This window comes from Sciurus vulgaris, assembly GCF_902686455.1.
Source record: "Sciurus vulgaris genome assembly, chromosome: 7".
Classification (NCBI taxonomy): domain Eukaryota; kingdom Metazoa; phylum Chordata; class Mammalia; order Rodentia; family Sciuridae; genus Sciurus; species Sciurus vulgaris.
The window spans coordinates 137699772-137719981 of NC_136467.1; the positions used below are offsets into that span (position 1 = coordinate 137699772).

General features: G+C 36.8%; 1 protein-coding gene across 2 annotated transcripts in view; it reads left to right on the forward strand.

The window, feature by feature from the left end:
• The window catches only part of FARS2 (phenylalanyl-tRNA synthetase 2, mitochondrial), a 391223-nt gene that overhangs the window by 18729 nt on the left and 352284 nt on the right, over nucleotides 1-20210 (forward strand). For both annotated transcript variants that reach the window (XM_079146397.1, XM_079146398.1), the window contains exon 2: nucleotides 19020-19179. In XM_079146397.1, coding sequence (XP_079002523.1) covers nucleotides 19020-19179 — 160 coding nt within the window. The remainder of the gene's footprint in view (nucleotides 1-19019; nucleotides 19180-20210) is intronic.

The window sequence follows — 20210 nt, forward strand, 5'->3', positions numbered from 1 at the left end:
AGTTGGATTTGAATAGTATAATTGAATTTGCTTGCTGTATTCATGGGAAATGAAGGCTTGGGAGTTCATCTGGTAAGATATGTGAATGTGCTTATGTTTCCAAGAGATTGTTATTTCTCTGTTTGTGAATCAAGGATTAATAAGCAATGGTCCTGTCAAATATATAAAGCAGTATTCATCAGAGTTGCAGACTGTATTTATCACTCTCCAGATGACTGACCTGTTCCTAGGGATCAGAGGTCACATCCTTAGTGACCAGCTTTGGTTGAGCCGAGATGAATATCAATCAGCATCATGTTTGTATGCCATGTGTTCTTAGGAACCTCATCCTAAGCAGACTGGTTTATCCTGACTCAATGTTGTTCCTTTTATTTACAGCCTACTGAGAGAGACAGATAAGTAAGCTGCAAACTCTACTTAGCACTGTCAGCATAGTGAGAGGGAGATGACCAACATACAGGAAAAAGCATGTTCCTAGGTAGTAATAGAAGGTGTCTCACAGACTCTTGAATAAAACATGGTTATACAGCCAGAAGGGAGGGTACTATGTTTCAGGCAGTGAGAGTAGCAGATTCTGAGGGCACCAAGATGTGAAAGAGTGTGACAGGTCCCTAGAACATGTGTGTGTTGTGAAGTCAGTGGCATATGGGAAAGTGATGGGAGGTAACTGTAGAGAGGGGCACAAATTGCCATCAAGGGTAATTTTTTTTTTTTTTTTTTGTCATTTGAACCTTAGTTGAAAAAGAATGAGAAGTCTTCAGTAAGCATAGGAATGATGCAATCAAGTCGGCATTTTAGAATAATAATTCTGAAAAGAAGCGTGTGGAATAGCCAGTGCCATGTGAGATTGGAGCTGCAGGACTAGTCGAGATGACTGTAATCAGCTGAGAGGGAACAGCATGGGCCAAACCACAGATGGCAAAATGACAGATACAATAGCACAGGAGGGAGGTAGCACTTTACCCAATTTCATCACTGCATAGGGGAAAGTGAGGGAAGGGAAAAGCAGTTAACCCTAACTTTAAGTTACTTTGTGTGGTGCCGGGGATTGAACCCAGGGCCTTTCACCTGCTAGGCAAGCACTCTGCCACTCAGCCGTGTCCCTCGTCCTTGGTACACCGTTCACAGAGGTAGGGCTCACAGGAAGGGTGGTAAGGTCTACGGCCTGAGCAGAGCAAGGTGGTGTTGTCTCTGTGGTCCTCATCTTCCTCCTCTTCCTCTTCTTCCTCTTTATTAGACCAAGGGAGGTGGGAATAATTGAAACTTGGCTGCAGCAAAGACAAATATGTTTATGAAAGGAAATGGACTAGAATTTGGGAGGCTTTTTATTGAGTGGCTTTTCTGTTCTCAGTAAGGAAGAAGGCAAAGCCAATATTTTTCCCGAGTGAATGTAATGTGTGTGGGAATAGATATTTTAAGGAGTGATATACATGATTAGTGTTGTATCTGAAGTTAATTGGAGGGAACAGTTAATACTTCCTACTCCAAAATTTGGTTCTCAACTCAGCATGTGCTTATTCAGGCAGTTCTAAATTAATCAAGTAATTAGGAAGGAGGGCATGAAGTGTCTGCAGTGTTCCAGGCGCTCTGATGACGGTCTCTACTCTGCAGGTTGGGCTGCTACCCAGAGCCCTCTCCTCATGCTCTTAAGCTGGTTAAAAGTCGTGATCACGTGTCTTCTCTCACGGAAGAGTTCGTTGTTTCTTAGTCTTTCTGTGGCATGCTAACCTCAGTCAGAAGAGTGCTTAGTCCCCGTATTCGATTTTGTAATACCCCTCTATTTTAGAATAGTTTCAGGTTTACAGAAAAATTTTAAAGACCGTTTTCTCAAATACCCCACACCCAGCTTCCCTTATTTTTAACATCTTACAGTTGTATGTCACATTTGTCACAGTTAGTTAATGTGGCAATCAACTTTCCTTAACTGTAACAAATCCTAGAGATAAATCAACTTTCAAGGGAAGGTTTATTTCTTCGTATGGTTTGAGAGGTTTCTGTTCATTGTTGTTTGGCGCCATTACCTTTGGGCCTGTGGAGAAGCTGGGGGTAAGGTGGGGGCAGTAGGTGGAGCAGGAGGGCATGGCATGTGTTGCCTCTCATGACAGCAGGAAGCAGAGAGGGTGAGGGGGAGGGAGGGAAAGAAGGGAGAAGAGAGATGATGTCCAGATATTCTCTTCAAGGACATTTCAAGGACATGCTCCCAGGGACCTAACTTCCTTGCACTAGGCTTCACCAAACCTTTTTCTCATGAGCCTTTGAGGACATTTAAGATTTAAATCATAGTGGTAAACCAATTTTCCCCACTTCCCTTTTGAGATGGGATCTTGCTATGTTGGCCATGCTGGTCTTGGCCTCCTGGTGCATACATCATTTCTGACTTGAACCTAGTTTTGTACATACTAGGAGGTCAAGATCAGCAGGTCCTATTTCCATATGTTGAGATGGCCTTTTCACTTATTTTTGCCTGTGTATGGAATTGTTCATTTCAGAAATGTATTTAAATCAATAATTTGGACTATCTTCCTACCTGTGCCTTTGGAATTGTCTGATCTGAAGTCTTACCCATTTTAGAAATCATAAAATTGAGGGGGAAAAAAAAGTGTAAGATCTAGGGATTTATCTCAGTGGTAGCCTAGCATGTGTAAGACTCTGGGTTTGATCCCCAATACCAAAAGAAAAAAAAAAGCATAAACAATTATCAGCTGGGATTTGATCAAGTTAATATGATCCTGGTGTCATAAATTTAAAATATATTGTTATCAATTAAATGCAGTTTGTTAGACATAAGTCTTTTTTTAAAAAATGGAATTCATGGAGTATAAATAATGAGTGTTTTTGTTTTGTTTTGTTTTGTTTTTTTGGCAACATATCTTGCACCATGGCCAGTAATAGTACAATTCCCTATCTTCTCTGCCTCTGGATGGCACTGATTTTATACTGGCCTGTGAATTTTAAGCTGTAAAATTTGGAAATAAAAGATCTTTTCTGGTTAACATCATATCTGTTAACTTGCACACTCTGTTTTCACTTCCCTTTCAACAGAGCATAGAACTAGAAACTTTGTTAAGCGTCCAGTCTTTAAAAAATCATGGATGAGTGGTGGAGGACTGACTGCTAATTGTGTAAAATGGGTGGAGCATTTAGATCATGCTGCAATAAGAGCTTTCTGGAAAGTATGTAATGGCTCTCTGTTGTCTCTCAAGTCCTGTTTTGTCAGTGGACAGTGTTCCACACCATTTCTCCAGGTAGAACTTAGTTCTCTGGCACTTACTTCCCAGGCCTAGGAAATTTCAAAATCCTTTTAAAAAAACCTCTTTATCAAACTTGACACCAGAAAAACAAATAACCCAATTGATAAATGGGCTAAGGAACTGAACAGACACTTTACAGAAGAAATACAATTGATCAACAAATATATGAAAAAATGTTTAGCATCTTTAGTAATTAGAGAAATGGAAATCAAAACTACTCTAAGATTTCACCTCACCCCAATCAGAATGGCAATTTTCAAGAATATAAACAACAATAAATGTTGGTGAGGATGTGGGGGGAAAGGTACATTCATACATTGCTGGTGGGAATGCTGGTTGGTGCAACCATTAAGGAAAACAGTATGAAGATTCCTCAAAAACTTGGAATGGAACCACCATTTGGCCCAGCTATCCCACTTCTTGGTTTATACCCAAAGGATTAAAAATCAGCATATTACAGTGATGCAGCCACATCAATGTTTATAGTACCTCAACTCACAGTAGCTGAAGTTGGAACCAACCTAGGTGTCCTACAACAGATGAATGGATTAAAAAAAAAAAAATATATATATATATATATATATGTGATGGAGTATTAGTCTTAAAGAAGAATGAAATTTTAGCATTTGCTGGTAAATGGATAGAGCTGGAGAATATCATGCTAAGTGAAGTAAGCCAATCCCCCCAAACCAAAGACTGAATGTTTTATCTGATATTCAAATGCTAGTTCACAATAAAGCGGGGGTATGCTTGGGAAGAATAGAGTTACTTTAGGTAGAGGAGATTGAAGGGATGGGGGGCAGTATGGGAGTAGAAGGATAGTAGAATGAATCAGACTTTATTACCCTATGTATATATATAACTATATGACCTATTTGTGGGATTCTACATAATGTATAACCAGAAGAATGAGAAATTATACTCCATTACATATAATGTATCAAAGTGCATTCTAGTGTCATATATAACTAATTAAAAGAAACAAAAACCCTCTTTATTATGCATAACTATTTATTAACTCATATTCCCTGGGCACCTCTGGGCTTTCATTGCCAAACACACCAATTTATTATTTTTCCCATAAAATCTTATTTGTGTCCACAGTTGCCAAAGAACTCACTTTACTTGTTAATCAGAGTGACTTTTTCCCCCCTAATTAAGATGCTGATCTTTTTGGTCACATCGTTTCTAATAGGAACATATAGCTAAGTTAAATATTTAAAGAAAATGCCTTGCAGAAGTCTTATATGACATGGACAAAGCATCTTATCTGACCAAATTGAAAATATCACTTGAGGACTATAGTGCAGTTTTTGAAGTGGCTTCTTCTCCCTCTCCCTGTCTTCCTCCTCTCCTTGCCTCTCCTCCCTCACCCTGTTATTAAAATGCTGCTTCATGTAACCAGAATGCCTCCCTGTGGCCTCTTTTCTTTCATCTACTCAGTTGGTCTACTACACTATTTTTTTGATCGTATCACCCAACCATTTGCAGCGTCTTGGATCCTCTCTTCATTTGTCATGTCACTTGTACTTGCATTTGATAGTGTGCAGAACAAGAGTGCCATGTGGTCTGTCTAGTAGGACTGTAGCCTTTCTGCTTTATTACCTTAGACAAAGATTGACTTATGAACCTCAAATAACTAAAATGATGATATAATAGTGGCTGACTGACTTGCCAACTGCTTAAAATTTTCAAAATGATTTAAATGATTCTATGTTTGTTTTAAGGTTGTAAGACAGAAATGCCTTGTAATTTGAAAAGTGTTACATCTGTTTCTTATTTTCCTCTCTCAAACATTGCCTTAACTCTGCTGCTTCCCTTATTATCTGTGTTTGTGTTGTTTATTTGCTCAACTCACATACATGTCTTTCCTCCATGTCTTGTGTTTCTGATTCCCCTCTGTTTAGGAGGAAGGGCCTATGATAATTGGTGTCAAGCACTGGAGGTGGAATAGGTGCCTCCCCATATTCCACATTGCCTGGACATTCATGTGGCCTGTAAACACACAGGCCTTCTTGGAAATACTGAATCCTGGGGAGCATTCTGGCACCTGACATTTACGTGTGAAACACTCCTCCTTGAGTAACCCAAGAAGCTGTTCACACTGATGCTAGTGCACATGTTCTTAGTGCACTCAAATCTTAATTTATCATCTTTTGAGGAATTTAGTGCCTCTTGTCCAATAAACATGATTTAATTAGGGCAGACTGTCACTATTTTATGCAGGGTGCCTAAAGCAATGCAAGTGTGTGCAGCCACTGCAGCTCAAGTCTGTTCATGTTTTATGTCTAGTTCTTAATTCCATCCATCTAATCCTTTTTACATTGAAGCTGAAGAAAGTGCTAATATATATGCCACCATGGAAGTACCCATGGAGTCTGGAAGGTGGGATGACTTGTCGAAGATTTTGGATTGAATTTAGACTCCACCACTTACTGTGTAATGGTTCATGCTGCTTCAACTCTTTAACCTTTCTGCTTCCTATTTGACAATATGGGGCAGTAATAAGGATTCTAAGGATTAGATGAAACCATATAGTAGGTAAGATAAGCCCCTAATAAGATAGCAGAGATCTGTTACTCTTAGCCAGCAGTAGTCTAAGGAGCAGCATTGTTTATTATAGGGTCATTTCTTCCCTCACAGGCTCTCAGAGAGGCAGGATGGGTGAGTAGCATTATTACTGTGTAAAACACACTGTGTAGCTGAAACGAGTGATAAATGGATTTAAAAAAATGGTTAAATAGAAAAAAAAATGACTACTTTGAAACCATAGACTGGTACTAAGTCATATCTTGAAATTCTGTCATGCAAGCCCCATTTTCCTGTGCCAACACATATACATCAGCAGCATTTATTTACGTTATTCTTCTGACTGCTTTTTCATTTGCTTTTCAAATGTGTGTTTAAATTCTTGGCCTTTTTGAAGAATTCTTTTGGCTTTCTGACTTTTAAATTTAATTGACTTTCACAATCCACTTTTATTTTTAAGCTTGATTAGAATTAATTTCCTGCACCTCCTTTTCTCATTTCTGAACTACTACTTGTAGTTTCTATAGTCAGGGTAGAATTTAGGTTCTGGGTCATTTGAGTTTGTACAGGACACTTAAGAAAATATCAGAAATGGAAGAAGTCCTAGTGAAAAAACAAATGACACAGCCTATTATGTGCAGTTAATGGAAATCTAATTTAATCTACATTGTGGTGTCTCTCAAACATAAAACTAAGTGAGAGATAATCATTTAAAAGTCCCTGGAACCAAGGAGGGCCTTGTTTTGGTCCTTGCTTGATATCTAGTTGCTTAAGTGATCTTATCTTCCTTGGATCTTCACCTTTCTGGATTTTATTTCCTTATCTGGAATTGGCTTAGTAGATCTTTAAAGTACCTTTCAGTTTTAATATTGTATTTCCATTAGAAATAACAGCTGACTTTGAATAGACGGACTTATTTTTCTTTGTTGTGTTATGCAGATGGTTTTTACATATTATTGCATTTCCTTATTTTGTGGTCTTCCAGAATTTAGTGCATATTACAAATGTTTGGTCATACTCATGTTGCATTTATTAGTAGATCTTGGCAGTTTTTAAAAAAATCACCTTCAACTAACTTACTTATTGTTGTAAGCTATTGTATCTGGGAAATCATAGGTTTGTTTTTGGAGTTATATTTTTTCCTAGTACACATTAAAATTAATGGATAGCTATTAAAATACTCTAAATCTTTTTAATAGAATGTGTGCCACATTTTGAGATTCATTGATGAATGTTGGATTTGTTGCTGCAGCCATTCCTATACCTACTAATATTTTTGGCATGTTTTAGATACCTCCACAAATATGCTAGTGCTTCTAATTTTTTTTTTTTTTTTTTTTTTTGGAACCGCATTTGGTTCTAGTCTGAAACTGAATCCTGTTGTACCCAAGTGGAGTCCTGGGATCCTGGAAAACACACATTTTATGAAAGTGGTGGTATCTGTAGCAGCAGTGAGAGGGTCTGAGGGAGACAGTGGGGAAGCAAGTACTTTTAAATTACTAGTAAGCTTTATTATTAATTAGAGGTATAATTGATATTATGAGGCAAACCTGTCACCTTGGAGAAAGGCACCTTGGATGACCAAGGTATGATAGCAGTTTTCCCAGTGTATGGACTGAGAAATGCCTTGGTGTCACTTGTCTTCTCCTGGCTTCTGTGTCGATTTAATTTTTTTTGTATCGGGCATTGAACTTAAGGCCTTACATATGCTCTATGCTCTGAGTTACAACTCCCAGCCCTTCTGTGTTGATTTAGGAAGAGGCAGAATGAATGAGGCTTCCTCCAGTATTGTGCTTTTAGACTGAAAGTGTTGTGGCCCTCAATTTTGGAGGAATCAACTAGTTGGAGTGCAGCTTAAGGCTCTGACTCAAGGGTTTTCTTTTTTTTTTTTTGGTACTAGGGGTTGAACCCACGGATGCTGAACCACAGAGCCACATTCCCGACCCCCTTTTGAATTTTTTATTTAGAGACAGGGTCTTGCTCTGTTGCTTACCACCTTACTAAATTTCTGAGGCTGGCTTTGAACTCCCGAGCCTCCTGCCTCAGCCTTCTGAGCTATTACAATATTTTGCCACTGGGGTCTACTAAGGCTCTGACTTTTTAAGTGATCAAGTATTTTTCCTTGACTTGAGTGGAAATTTTGAGAGATTTGAGCTTTTCTGTATGCCTACATGTAATGACATTGGTGCCAGGGAAGCAGCAGAACACAGAAGCATGATCGTGATTTAGTAATTTACATATCTGTGCATATATGTATGTATACACACAGAGATTGCAGTGGTCATTGTTTTCACAGGATGTTAAATTCTGAGTGTCCAATTAGGAAGAGTCTAATTGGCTGGCATCTGATGGGAAATCTGTTGTTTTTCTTGTGCTTTGAGTATGTTACATGGAGTAAGGGCAGTTTATTTTCACTACCCAGTGTCACTTTGAAATATTCATGTTGTTAATAAGTGGCAGCTTTTATTTTTTAACACTCAGTGCCCCTTACATTACAGCCATGTAGAAGGATTTCTCTGTGTGTATTAACTTTTCACATGATATTCCTTTTGACATTTGGAGTGGTATAAGGAGTATATTCCATAGTTTTAAATAGGATGATCTGCATTTTCTGAAATATAGTGGGGTTGTTACTCTGCTGGCTTCCTCGTTATGTGTTGTGTTGGTAAAACCAGGATTATTTTTGCAAGTCCCTGTTCTATTCCCTCTTTCTAATTGCTGATCTTTAACATTTTTTTTCTGATTGAACTTTTTTTAATTTTTATTTTAGTTGTAGATGGACACAATGCCTTTGTTCATTTATGGGGTGCTGAGAATCAAACCCAGTGCCTCATTCGTACTAGGCAAGTGCTCTACCACTGAGCTACAACCCCAGCCCTGAACTTTTAATTTATAATGATGAGATGATTCTTTTTCATCATCAAGCTATATCATGTAATAGGACTTTGATGTTTCCTTCATTACAAAGGATGCTGTAGGACTCGGGCCATTATGACCTTGAACTTTGTTAGGGATGACACTTTCCACCTGGAACCACATTTTGACCAAGAGCACCTTGTTCTTCTTTGTACCACTACTAAGGAAATGTTCTCCTGCATTTAATCCTATCAGTTCACCTATCCTTATTTCCCACTCATTAGCATGTGCTGGAAGTGCTTCCCATTCCAGGAGGAAGGAACTCTGTCTTTAAGAATTTCAAAACATAGCCAGGCGCTGTGGTGCATGCCTATAATCCTCATGGCTCTGGAGGCTGAGGCAGGAGGATCTTGAGTTCAAAGTTAGCCTCAACAACTTAATGAGGCCCTAAGCAACTCAGTGAGACTCTATCTCTAAATAAAAATGTCTAAAAAAGGCCTGGGGATGTGACTCACTGGTTAAGTGCTCTGGGTTGAATCCCTGGTAGTCCCCCCACCTTGCCCTTGCCCTCAAAAAAAAAAAAAAAAAAAAAAAAAAAAAAAAAAAAAAATCAAAACATAATGTGCTGTCACAACTCTAAGTTGACCAATGTATTTTCTTTTTTTTTTGTACCGGGGATTGAACGCAGGGACACTGGACCACTGAGCTATATCTCCAGCCTTATTTTGTATATTTTTTAGAGACAGGGTCTCACTGAGTTTCTTCGTGCCTCGCTGTTGCTGAGACTGACTTTGAATTCATGATCTTCCTGTCTCAGCCTCCTGAGCCTCTGGGATTACAGGCATGTGCCACTGCACCCAGCTGTATTTCTTTTGTTTTGGGAGATGCAGCCATTTGGATCCTTCCTGTTCTCCTTTTTGTCCTTCAAACAATATTGTTTTCTATAACTTTAGATATAATGTTGCTTATTGGGGTAGTGTATAAATACAGCAAGAAAAGAAAAATTATGAGTAATTTAATCACTAGAGATGATAAAATCTTCTAATGTTATTGTTTTGTTTTAAATCTTCATTTTAATGTTAATGCTATGATCTAATACCATTCATTACATGTAAAAGTTATTTTACATGTATCATGTTCTAAGAAAAATTGGTATCACTTGCTAATTTAATCTGTTACATAGTTACTACTTATTGCTATTAAAAAGAATTTTTATGAAAACCAGATTTATATAGGCTCTTTCCTGTGAATTTAAATATTACATGTATATTATATTTAAAAGAAAGATTGAGAATTCTTTTAAAAAAGTAGAATTTTTAAAGATACTATTAACTTTCAGTTACTTTCCTCAAGACACATTAATTCCAGCAATGCTAAAATTGTTCAAAATATTTTTAGTGTCAATTTTAGAATTTGTTTAATTTTTTTATAACTTTATTTATTTTTTTATATGGTGCTGAGGATTGAACCCAGTGCTACACATATGCTAGGCAAGTGCTGTACCATTAGTCCACAGCCAATGAGCCACAGCCCGTTTAGAATTTTGCATAATCAAGCAGAGAATAGCATTGTTTAATTAAGATCCAGGTGTATCATGTGAGAGTTCTGAGTCCAATCCCCAACACTGTATACACACACACACACACACACACCCTAAAACCCCACAAGATGTAAAAGTATAAAGGATTTCATCCCCTGATGGATTCTGAAAGGAGCTTATAAACTCAAATTCCAAAAACTTCTGCTCCTTAGGCAGACTAGGTATGCTGCCTGGGGAGAGAGACACAACCAAACAAAATAATTTTGTTAACTCTTCTTAGGCTTAAAGAAAATGAGAGAATTCCTCAAGAAAAGGAGGAAGTGAACTGAATCTAGTGCCTAGAGCAGGAAGCTCACATTTCATGTGAGCTTCTGCAGGCACCTGCCCTCATCAGCAGGGCAACTGGGACACCAGGTTTTGGGGCAGTGTCAAGATGGGGAAGTCAAACCGTGACTCATCTTATACTTTGGAAGAGAGCAAGTTGATCCTGATGCTGTCTGGGCTCTGCTACACACAGTCTTTGAAGGAACGCACCCTCAGCCTGGACGCTGGCGGTTCCCAGTGATAAATATCAACCAATCAAAGATGATCAGACATGAGGCAATGGACTACCCTGTGTGAATTTCAGCAGAAACGACACTGAGTTGCTTCAGCTATTGAAATTCCTGGCCATAGAGTATAAAATAACTGTGTGAAATGTTCAAAGGATGAAGTCTCAAAAGTGTAAAAACAGTAAAAATATTTTATTCAAAAACGAGTACACATGAGCTATGAAGCCATGAAAAGACATGGACGAAACTTAAGTGTGGATTGCCAAGTGAAAGAGGCCAACTGGAAAAGGCTGTACGCTCTTGGTTTCACTATATGACACACTGGAGATGGCAAAACTGTGGAGATAGGACAAAGATCAGTGGTTGGCAGGGGTTATGAAGGAGAGAGGTTTGATTAGGCAGAGCACAGAAGATTTGTAGGGCAGTGAAACTACTCTATGACATTATGATGGCAGGTACATGTCACTACACATCTGTCAAATCCTGCAGAATGTACAGCTCCAAGAGTGAACCTTAATGTAAATTATGGACTTGATTTTAATGTGTCTGTGTAGGGACATTAATTGTATCAAATGTGCCACTCTGTTGGAGGATGTAGTTGATAGGGGAAGCTGCACACGTGGAGGGGCAGTGGGTATGTAGATATCTCTGTCCCTTCCTCTCAATTTTGCTGTGAACCCAAAACTGCTATAAAAATTAGCATTTATTAAAAATGCATATTTGAGGAATAACTAAAATGTCAAATTGAAAAAAAAATGTGTTGGCTGAAATTTTAAAAAATGTTTGTTTTTTTTTAGATCAGAATTCAATCCAAAATCATGCACTAGATTTAATTGTCATGACTAATTCCTTTAGTAAACCAGGACAGTTTCTAGTCTCTCTTTGCCCACGACAACTTTAAAACTTTTAGAGAATGCTGGCCAGATATTTTGTGGGATGCTTCTTAATTTGAAATTTTCCAATGTTTTATCATGGTCAGATTTAGGTTATACTTTTTTGGCAAAAGTATCATGGAAATGAACACTGTGCCCTTGTTAGTGTGTTATTTCATGAGGCAACATGGTGTTGATAACATGCCATTTTTGGTTTTGTTGAGTTCCTTGATAATCAAACACAGCGTTTATTATGTTTTAGTGCCACAAAGTTACTTTTTCCTTTGTAAATATTAAGTTTCTTGTGGGAATCTGCTTTGAGGCTATGTGAATATCCTATTTCTTATCATATTTTGCTCCACTAACTTTAGAATCCATTGATATTTACTTATTTATTTATTTTTAATATTTTGTTTTAGTTATAGATATACACAATGCCTTTATTTTATTTTTACATAGTGCTGAGGATTGAACCCAGGGCCTCATGCATGCTAGTGTAACACTGTACCATTGAGCCACAACCCCAACCCCGCTGATATTTATTGTGTGAAATTACTGTGGTGTTTGCCCAATGGTTTATCCTCTAAACTAAATTAGAATATTACTAAAAGGATGACTTTTATCTTCACTACCACATATTTATTCAGTTATCTGTATCAGTATGGCTCTGTGGATATTTATTTATATGGATTATAATCCATTGCTAAACATATATGTTGGATCCAGATTTGGCCAGTGGAAGCTCCTTCACCTGATTCCTGTGCCTTCTGACATGTTGTGTTTTTTGGCTCAATTAGATATCCAAATTTATCTTTTACTTTCCCTTGTTTCAGTCATAGAATTAGTTATTTCTCAAAGGAATTCTCCTTTTATGAAAGAATGATATTTAGAAACCAAACTTATTGCTATAGGGAATGTCATTACTTCAAGGTCCCATCAATGGACAGAGTTCGGGAATCATTATACATCTGTTTCCATTTCTGTATTGACCTATTTATCTGTACACATGTGTTAAAAATATGAATTTATGTGAGTACCTCCAGTTCTATGCCAGCACCAAATGACTTGATCTGGCAGTCCCCCATTGCCTTTGACAATGACAGGGAGAAACCTGGTTCTTTGCTGGATTTAGTGGCCCAGCAAACTTATTAACTTGGGAGACTGAGGCAAGAGGATAGCAAATTTTGAGGTCAGCCTTTCTACTTAGTGGGACCCTATCTGAAAATAAAAAATAAAGGACTTGGGATTTTCATCAGCGATAAAACACCTCTGGGTTTAACCCACAGTTCCACAAATAAAACAAAAGGCAAGAAACCTGTTTCTAACCCAAGATTTATTTGCTGATTTGATCAGCTATATAGTATCCATCTCAGGTAATTTCAGAACTGTTAGCATGTATCTCTGTGGGAAAAATAATTACTATTTTTATGCAGTATTTTCTCTTTTTATTTTAACTGTAAAAAACTCATTAAAATACCATGTTTCAAATTAAATTCTTTGCTGTCTTCAATGTGACTTTGTCATTGATTTAGAATAACATTCTGTACCTTGTTATCCTTTGTATTTCATTCTAGGTTCCAACCACCTCTGGATGGATTTGATTTTTTGGTGTTTTGAGTGACTAGAGTAACGTGATTCTAAAAAGTGTACAAAAACGTTTATGCAAAGATTGTCAGTACTCCTGCCCTGTTCTTTTTACTCCATTCCCATTTGCCCATTTTTCACTTGTTTCCACCCATTTTCTTTCAGATAATTCATTTCTTTAACTTTTGGTTTATGCTTCAGTTTCTTTTTTCTTTTCTTTTGCACAAATGAAAATACCAAAATGGATTTTATTATTTTCCCATATTCCCTACACAAAAGGTGGCGTATAATATGCTATTTTGCACTTTGCTTTCTTCACTTCCTAGTTTATCTTGGAAATCCTTTAATGCTAGTTCAGAGAGCTCTTCTTTATTATGCCTACCCCTAGTGCTCTATTATATAGGTAACTCATAGTTTATTCACCACCTCTCTAATGTAAGACTTTTATTTATTTCTAATATTTTGCAGTTTCAAAAAAATACTATGTAAACCTTGGAAAAGTGCATTACTGTTGAAGATATACTTTTGGGATAAATAACTGGAAACAGGAGTGGGTCAGGAGATGAACATTAAGGGTATTTTTGTAGGCTATTGCCAATTTCACCTCCCAAAGAGTTCTTTCAATTTCCATTCCCATTAACCTTGTATAAAAAGTGCATGTTTTCTCAAGTTTCCTCCAAAGTATATGTTGTCTAGCTTTTGAATTTGTGCCAGTGTGATAGGTTAGGAATAGTATGTTGGTGTTTAATTTACTTTTCACTAAGTTTAAATTTTTTTTTTGGTATATTTAAGGGTCGTTTTCATTAATTCTTCATGTATTTTTCTCATGTTTAAAATTGAGGTTTGGACTGGGCTTATGGCTCAGTGGTAGAGCACTTGCCTACCACATGTGAGGCACTGTTTTCAATCTGCACCACATTAAAAAAAAAAAGAAAATGGAGGTTTGGGTTCTTTTCTCAGCTTTTAAAAGTCCCTTATATCAAGAATAGTATCTATTTGTGGTATATGTTGCCTGTTTAATTTTTTTTCTTAAATTCTAGTTTGATATGAGGATTGCCAGGTTTTTTTCTCTTAAATTGTTTTTATTTTCCTGTTTTGCTCTGTCCATTCCTTTGTATTTAACATTGTTTTAGGTATATTTCTTGAATATAGCATTAGGTGGGTCATGCTTTGTGTCCAAATTTAATGTGTGTTTTTCCCTTTGAAAGTTATTCTGAATTAAGTTCATTCACATTTATTGATATGATTGCTGTGTTTGATCTCAACTTGTCACAATATCTTGTGGCTATGCATTGTATTTTATATTGGTTGTATTTTTCCTGTAAGAGTAGGCTATTTTGCTCTTGGATTAAACTTTTTGTTGCTATTCATAAAGATTACTTATTTCTTTATTTCTTTATTTTGATAGTGGGGATTGAACTCAGGGGCACTGGACCACTGAGCCACATCCCCAGCTCTCTTTTGTATTTTATTTAGAGACAGGGTCTCACTGAGTTGCTTAGCACCTCACCATTGCTAAGGCTGGCTTTGAACTTGCCATCCTCCTGTCTCAGCCTCCCAAGCCACTGGGATTACTGGGATATGCCACCGTGCCCAGTAGTTTTCTTAACTTTTTATTATCTAGTGTGTTTTAAAGATCTTGTCTAACTATTATCTATGTAATAATCAATGATTGTATTCTATGTTCTGATTTTTTTTTTTAATCACATAAGGGAGTTTATTAAGCAAACAGAGTGTCTCCCTGCAGGGTAAGAGAGAAAATGAGAGGAAAACAGAAAGGAAAAGAAAGGGCGCACGCTAGAGAGAGTGGAAAGCCAGCAGGATAGAGAAAAGTGAGGAGGACAGACAGAAGAATGGAAAAGATCCTATGTTCTGATTTTTAATTACATTATTTTTACTTTGTGGGGTGATATAATATATAACAATTATTAGTTGTCTAATTTAATCTCCAGCTTTGTTGTAGTCGAATCTGCTATTTTATTGTATTAATATACTCTCCATCAGTTTCTGTCTTTCTTTTTGCTAAAAATTTCCCACTTATTTTTGATTTAAAGTTCTTGCATTGGTAAATTTTTCAGAAAGATCTCCCTAATAATGTAGCATACCCTATATTCTTATGGGTTTAGGTTTTTTCTCTAGACTTCATCCTTAAAAGACAACTGATGAATATAAAATTCTTGTTGTAAATATTTTTAAATTATGTTATTTGATAATGTGGCTCTATTGTTGCCTTGTTTTGTATTTTGTTTTTGAAGAGTTTCCTTGCCTGTCTGAATTATTTGTTTATTTATTTTTTTTATTATTGTAAACAAATGGGATACATGTTGTTTCTCTGTTTGTACATGGCGTAAAGGCATACCATTTGTGTAATCATAAATTTACATAGAGTAATGTTGTTTGATTCATTCTGTTATTTTTTCCCTTCCCCCCACCCCTCCCACCCCTCTTTACCCTCTATACAGTACTTCCTTCCTCCATACTTGCCCCCCTCCCTAACCCTAACTCTAACCCTAACACTAACCCTTCCCTCCCCCCCATTATGTGTCATCCCCCACTTATTAGCTATATCATTCGTCCTTTGGCTTTTTGAGATTGGCTTATCTCACTAGCATGATATTCTCCAATTTCATACATTTGCCTGCAAATGCCATAATTTTATCATTCTTTATGGCTGAGTAATATTCCATTGTATATATATACTACAGTTTCTTTATCCACTTATCAATTGAAGGGCATCTAGGTTGGTCCACAGTCTGGCTATTGTGAATTGAGCAGCTATGAACATTGATGTGGCTGTATCTCTGTAGTATGCTGATTTTAAGTCCTTTGGGTATAGGCCAAGGAGTGGGATAGCTGGGTCAAATGGAGGGTCCATTCCAAGTTTTCTAAGGAATCTCCACACTGCTTTCCAAAGTGGCTGCACTAATTTGCAGCCCCACCAACAATGCATGAGTGTACCTTTCTCCCCACATCCTCGCCAACACCTGTTGTTGCTCGTATTCTTGATAATCGCCATTCTAATTGGGGTGAGATGGAATCTTAGGGTGGTTTTGATTTGCATTTCTCTTATTACTAGAGATGTTGAACATTTTTCCATATGTTTGTTGATTGCTTGTAGATCTTCTTCTGTGAAGTGTCTATTCATTTCCTTAGCCCATTTGTCCACTGGATTATTTGAATATTTGTTTATTTATTTCTTTTTTCCTAGAGGCCATGAGGACTTTCTCCTCTTATTGTTGTAGTCTAATACTTTTACTGTTCACTTCTCCTGGTTTATTTTCTCAAGTTCTCATTTTCTTTAGTACCCATCAACTGCATTCCATCATTTGACTTTTCTCTCTGGATACTCCAGTTATGTAAATGCTGTTCCTTCTTTGCCTCTCATCCATTTCTGCTACTTCTCTGCCTGCTGTTCATTTAAAATTTGCATTGCGTCTTCAGTTGATTTCCTGCTTTTCTTCAGTGCCTTTATTACCCATAGTCTCTTGTGTATTTTATAAATTTGGACTTCAGTTTTGAGATTTTATTTCTTCTGTTTTATTCCTGAGTCTGATTGATTCTCATTGCGTTTCTTTTTTTCATCCATATTTCTTCTTAATTTTTGAGTTTGAACTGAAGCAACTGTTTTAAGTTGCTACATGCTTCTTGAGCTTATTCAATTTAATTTTCAAATATTACTTTACGTTTTGCTTCTGCTTCTTGGTTTTCTTTTTTGTGGGTAAGAGAGTGGATTTTCATCAGTTGAGCTGTTTGAATCAGCTTTCTGAATTTGGAGAAATCTGTGCAGTTTTCCTGATTTTTTTTCTAATGTTCTTTTTTGCTGATTTTTGGTTGTGTAGAATATTGCTTAGTTCTCTGGTGCCCTCTTCTGTTAGTGTAGCAAAGCACAGATTCTTGTGAAGTTTTTTGAGTGTGTTTTGGGGAGGGCTGGGGATGGTTTTATAAATCTTCTAAGTTGTTTACGTGTTTTCTATCTTTTGCAGCCCTGCATTTCTTTTTCTTTTGCACCCTTAGACCTACCTACCCAGTTGCAAAGGTTGTCTTCTACTATCTCATACCCCTTTGTCTTCCTTTGCAGTCATGCCTATGAAAATAGTTGCTTTGAATTGAACAGACTCTTAATTATTTTTCCATACTCCTGTACAAGTCTACTAGGACACTTTTTTGGGATTCACACTCGAGGGTGACTTCCTGTAGCGACTGGTGATTTTAGATCAGCTTTACCACCCCTCTTTGCCTTCCTCTTTCTTTCCTTCAGTTTTCCTCAGCTTGCACTTGTTTTCCTCACAGGCTCCTAGTGGAGGGGGAATGTCTTTGCTCCCTCCCTGTGCTGCCTTTTTGTGCACTTATTTTCATGTTCATGGATCTTTTTTTTCAAGTTATGCTGAGGACTTGGTATTTGTTTTATTTGTTCTTTTGTTTCTCTACAGACTTTGGCATTTGCCATTGTTTCTGAGGCTTGTGATAGTAGGATCTTTTTTTGAAAAGTTTTTTTTTTTTTTAATTTTACATAATTTTGCTGGGAATTTAGAGGAACTATCAGTTTGGGTTTGCCTTAGTCCATTTTCACTGCCTGAGCCACTCTCTTTTGCCCAGGAAATGTGACACCTGACTGTAGGTGTACGTAAGGACTGGTTTGTGTTCATCTTATCATGAGGATGATTCCTTTAGGGCTGTTTGTTTCAGGCACGCTGACTTGGTCAGATGCTGGGTTTCACTTTTTTCTCACATGTCATTGTAAGTTGTCACAATGAACGTTCAGTTTTTTAGTTGATATGTTGGGTAGGCAAGATATTCCCAGTGGCTTTGTGCTAGGCTTTTTTTTTTTTTCCTGGTTTCATGCTTTCTTATAGAGTGTTGTTTAGTAGTTCCTAGTTTGTTACTTTTTTGATGCTCTTACCAATCTTTTAGCAGCATTTATCAGGAGAATTGCTTGTAATTATTCAACTCAACATCATTAGAAATGTCAACTGATTAAGTCTTTAAATAAAACATTTGTTATTTTTGATTTCATGGGACATCTGGTGGTGGGAAGAATGATAGATTCATATACACAATTCTCTTTTTGATCTAACCTCCTAGCTCAGGTAAAGATCTACTTTGTTGCCACATGTGAGAACACTTTATTTTATTGGCTCAGCAACTTTTGACTATTAATACCTGTGATTAATGATGATGATGAGGAGGAAAATTTATTTAGTGATTGCACGGTGCCAAGTACTCTGTATTTTCATATATTATTTTATTTATCATAAAATTTGTTAATTGAGTGTCATTTTAAAGATCATTACCTGAGGCTTATCTACCAGGTTTCTTGCCTGGGTTTACATGGATCATAAGTGGCAGAAATATGTGTCAGTTCCTGTCCTGGGCTTTAGAAATGAAAGAGAAGCAAATTCCAGCATACTTCCTGCCTTCAGGGACAAGTTTGATTCCTAGACAATACTTTCTTACCTAGTCTTAGGTCATACTTACTAAGGACATTGTGGGATAGTTGGGATATTATTTTTTAGTCTAAAAGCCTGATTCATGGTGTTCCCACTAGGCTACTGTCTCTTGTTAGGAAATGAATATAACTTCACAGAAATGTAAAACAGATATCAGCAAAGATCAAAACAGTGTCTTTTAATTCTCTAGAGACTCTGCACAATGAAGCATAGAGCTTTACTAAAAGTTGCTTTTAAGTGGGTGCTAATTTCAGTATGTTTATTGAGTATGAGATATTGTTCTTATGGCATATTATTACAGATTAATTATTTTAAGCAGAATTTCTGTATTATTTTAGACTGGCCAGGTTACTATTTCATGTATTTATCTTTTTCCTCTTGGTTTACAGTTATTTGCTGATATAAAGGATGGAGACTGCCTGAAGCTCTTTGAACAAAGTTCTCGTTCTGCTCATAAGCAAGAGACGCACACCATGGAGGCCTTGAAGCTCGTAGAGTTTGACCTTAAGCAGACTCTTACCAGGCTTGTGGCACATCTTTTTGGAGATGGTAGGTACTCAGATATCTTTGTGTTAGGCTTAAATGTCCAATAATTACCATCTTCCAAGTCATAAAGGGCGCATTTAATCTTTTGATTAAATCGTAGCATAATGGTTTAGGTTGTAGCGCAGTATAACCCATGGTTTTCTTGGTTCATCCCATTTGAAATTAGGAGGATATGGAAGTGGAATTAGCTAGAGAAGAAAAATGTTTACAACTTTTCATAAGAAGAATGGGTTAGGATCAGTGTAATCAGTGGAGAGAGAGTATACAGGCTGATTAGTGTTATTAATATATTATTATTAGATCAGACTTTACTCATGTGACTGAGCCCAGTGGAAAGTTTTACTGTCAACTGATTGTGCTGATTACTACTGTCAACAACAAAATATTAACAGCGAATTTCCTGTGGGTGGACCAATATTGTTGTCATCTGGACTCTCACTTTAATCATCATTATGACTATTGTCAATTGCATAATTCATATAATATTTAAGAAACCACTAAATAATCTATAAATTCTTTATGTACATATGATTTTATAAAGAACATATCAATTTCAGGATAATATCTTTTCTAGGAGGTGGAGAATGTATTAGGGAGGGGGTAGAAACCAAGCTTCAAGTATGTTCATAATGTTTTATATTTAAAAAAGATATGAAGTTAAATATGACAAAATGTTGTGATTTGATAAACTGAATAATGGGTGTGTGGATGGTTGCTATTTTCTACTCTTGCCTCTAGACTTGAAATATTTCATATTAAAGTCATATAATGCAGTAGTGAAACGGGTTTCAGATAGAGATTGCTGATGTGAAAATCCTGTTATAGCCAACTTCCTTTTACTTTCATGACAAAAGAAAGGAATTGTTATATTTTTAATAGTAATATCATCTAACACTGAAATGTAGAGATGGATTGTGGTGTTCACTCCATTTTAGAGGCAGGATGGGGTGGGGGGATTCTACTACTTTAGGGAGATAGTGTTCTATCTCAGGTAGCTATACAGAGTCAGGCTTATCTCAGTTTTTCCCTTGTCA